General features: G+C 65.3%; 1 protein-coding gene across 1 annotated transcript; it reads left to right on the top strand.

Annotated features, from left to right (window-relative positions):
* Nucleotides 1–23: 23 nt before the first annotated feature.
* Nucleotides 24–545, top strand: KVP18_000727 (uncharacterized protein; the record flags this gene model as incomplete). The annotated part of the gene is made up of 1 exon (XM_067950081.1): nt 24–545. A coding segment is annotated over one exon (522 nt), but the record flags the coding sequence as incomplete, so codon positions are not given.
* Between the last annotated feature and the right edge of the window lie 212 nt (nt 546–757).

The raw sequence follows: 757 nt of genomic DNA, 5'->3' as shown, positions 1-757 counted from the left end.
CCTGCGAGGTTTGCTCTCGGCAGGTAACCTCGAACCACCGCTGCGTGCCCACCGGCTTAGCGGTCCCTGCCCCCGGAGACACCCCTTACAGCCGGAAGGAACTGATCGTGTCCCAACAGGGGAAGAACCTGTCCCTGAAACCCAAGGTAGTGGTCAACTCGGACAAGCTACGGGAAGAACTGGAGCAGATGACCTCCATCCTAGCCCAGAAAGAGGAGTTAGCCTACCAGCAGGAGCAGTTCACGGAAGCCCTCCTCGGTCTCGCCGACGCCCTGGTCACCGACCCCTCCCGCGGGACGTCCCGCCATGGGTCGGCCCCGCAGGCGACCGCCGTGGACCGGCCACAGGAGTCTGAGAACGCACTCTCCAGGGACGGCTCCTTCTCCCGGGAACAGGAAAGCCACCCCCTAACGGCCGGCTCCCGGAGGGGGCTCCGTCTCGGAGGCGACGCTCTAGCACCTCTTTCCCGCTGCAATTCCTCCGCCTCACGCAGGGGTCCCAGGACTATCACGGCTTGGTGGACACCGGCTCCCAGATTAACCTGATCGACGCCAACCTCGCCGCCACTCTCGAACGGGACGACGCCCCCCTTGCCGATACGGGGGCTACCGAGGTCCGGGGAATCACGGGGAACAACACGCCCATCTTGGGATGGGTCACCCTGACCCTATGTCTGCCCACAGGGGAAGCGGTCTCGAGCCCCTTCGCGCTGGTTGACAGGCCCCCTGCCCGGATCGTGATTGGCCTCCCCTTCATG

Source organism: the organism of the source record quoted next, assembly GCF_019968955.1.
Source record: "MAG: Porospora cf. gigantea A chromosome Unknown PgA_NODE_8661_length_1361_cov_1889.98, whole genome shotgun sequence".
Taxonomy (NCBI): domain Eukaryota; phylum Apicomplexa; class Conoidasida; order Eugregarinorida; family Porosporidae; genus Porospora; species Porospora cf. gigantea A.
The sequence above is the reverse complement of the archived record's forward strand: the minus strand, read 5'-3'. Positions and strand labels throughout refer to the sequence as shown.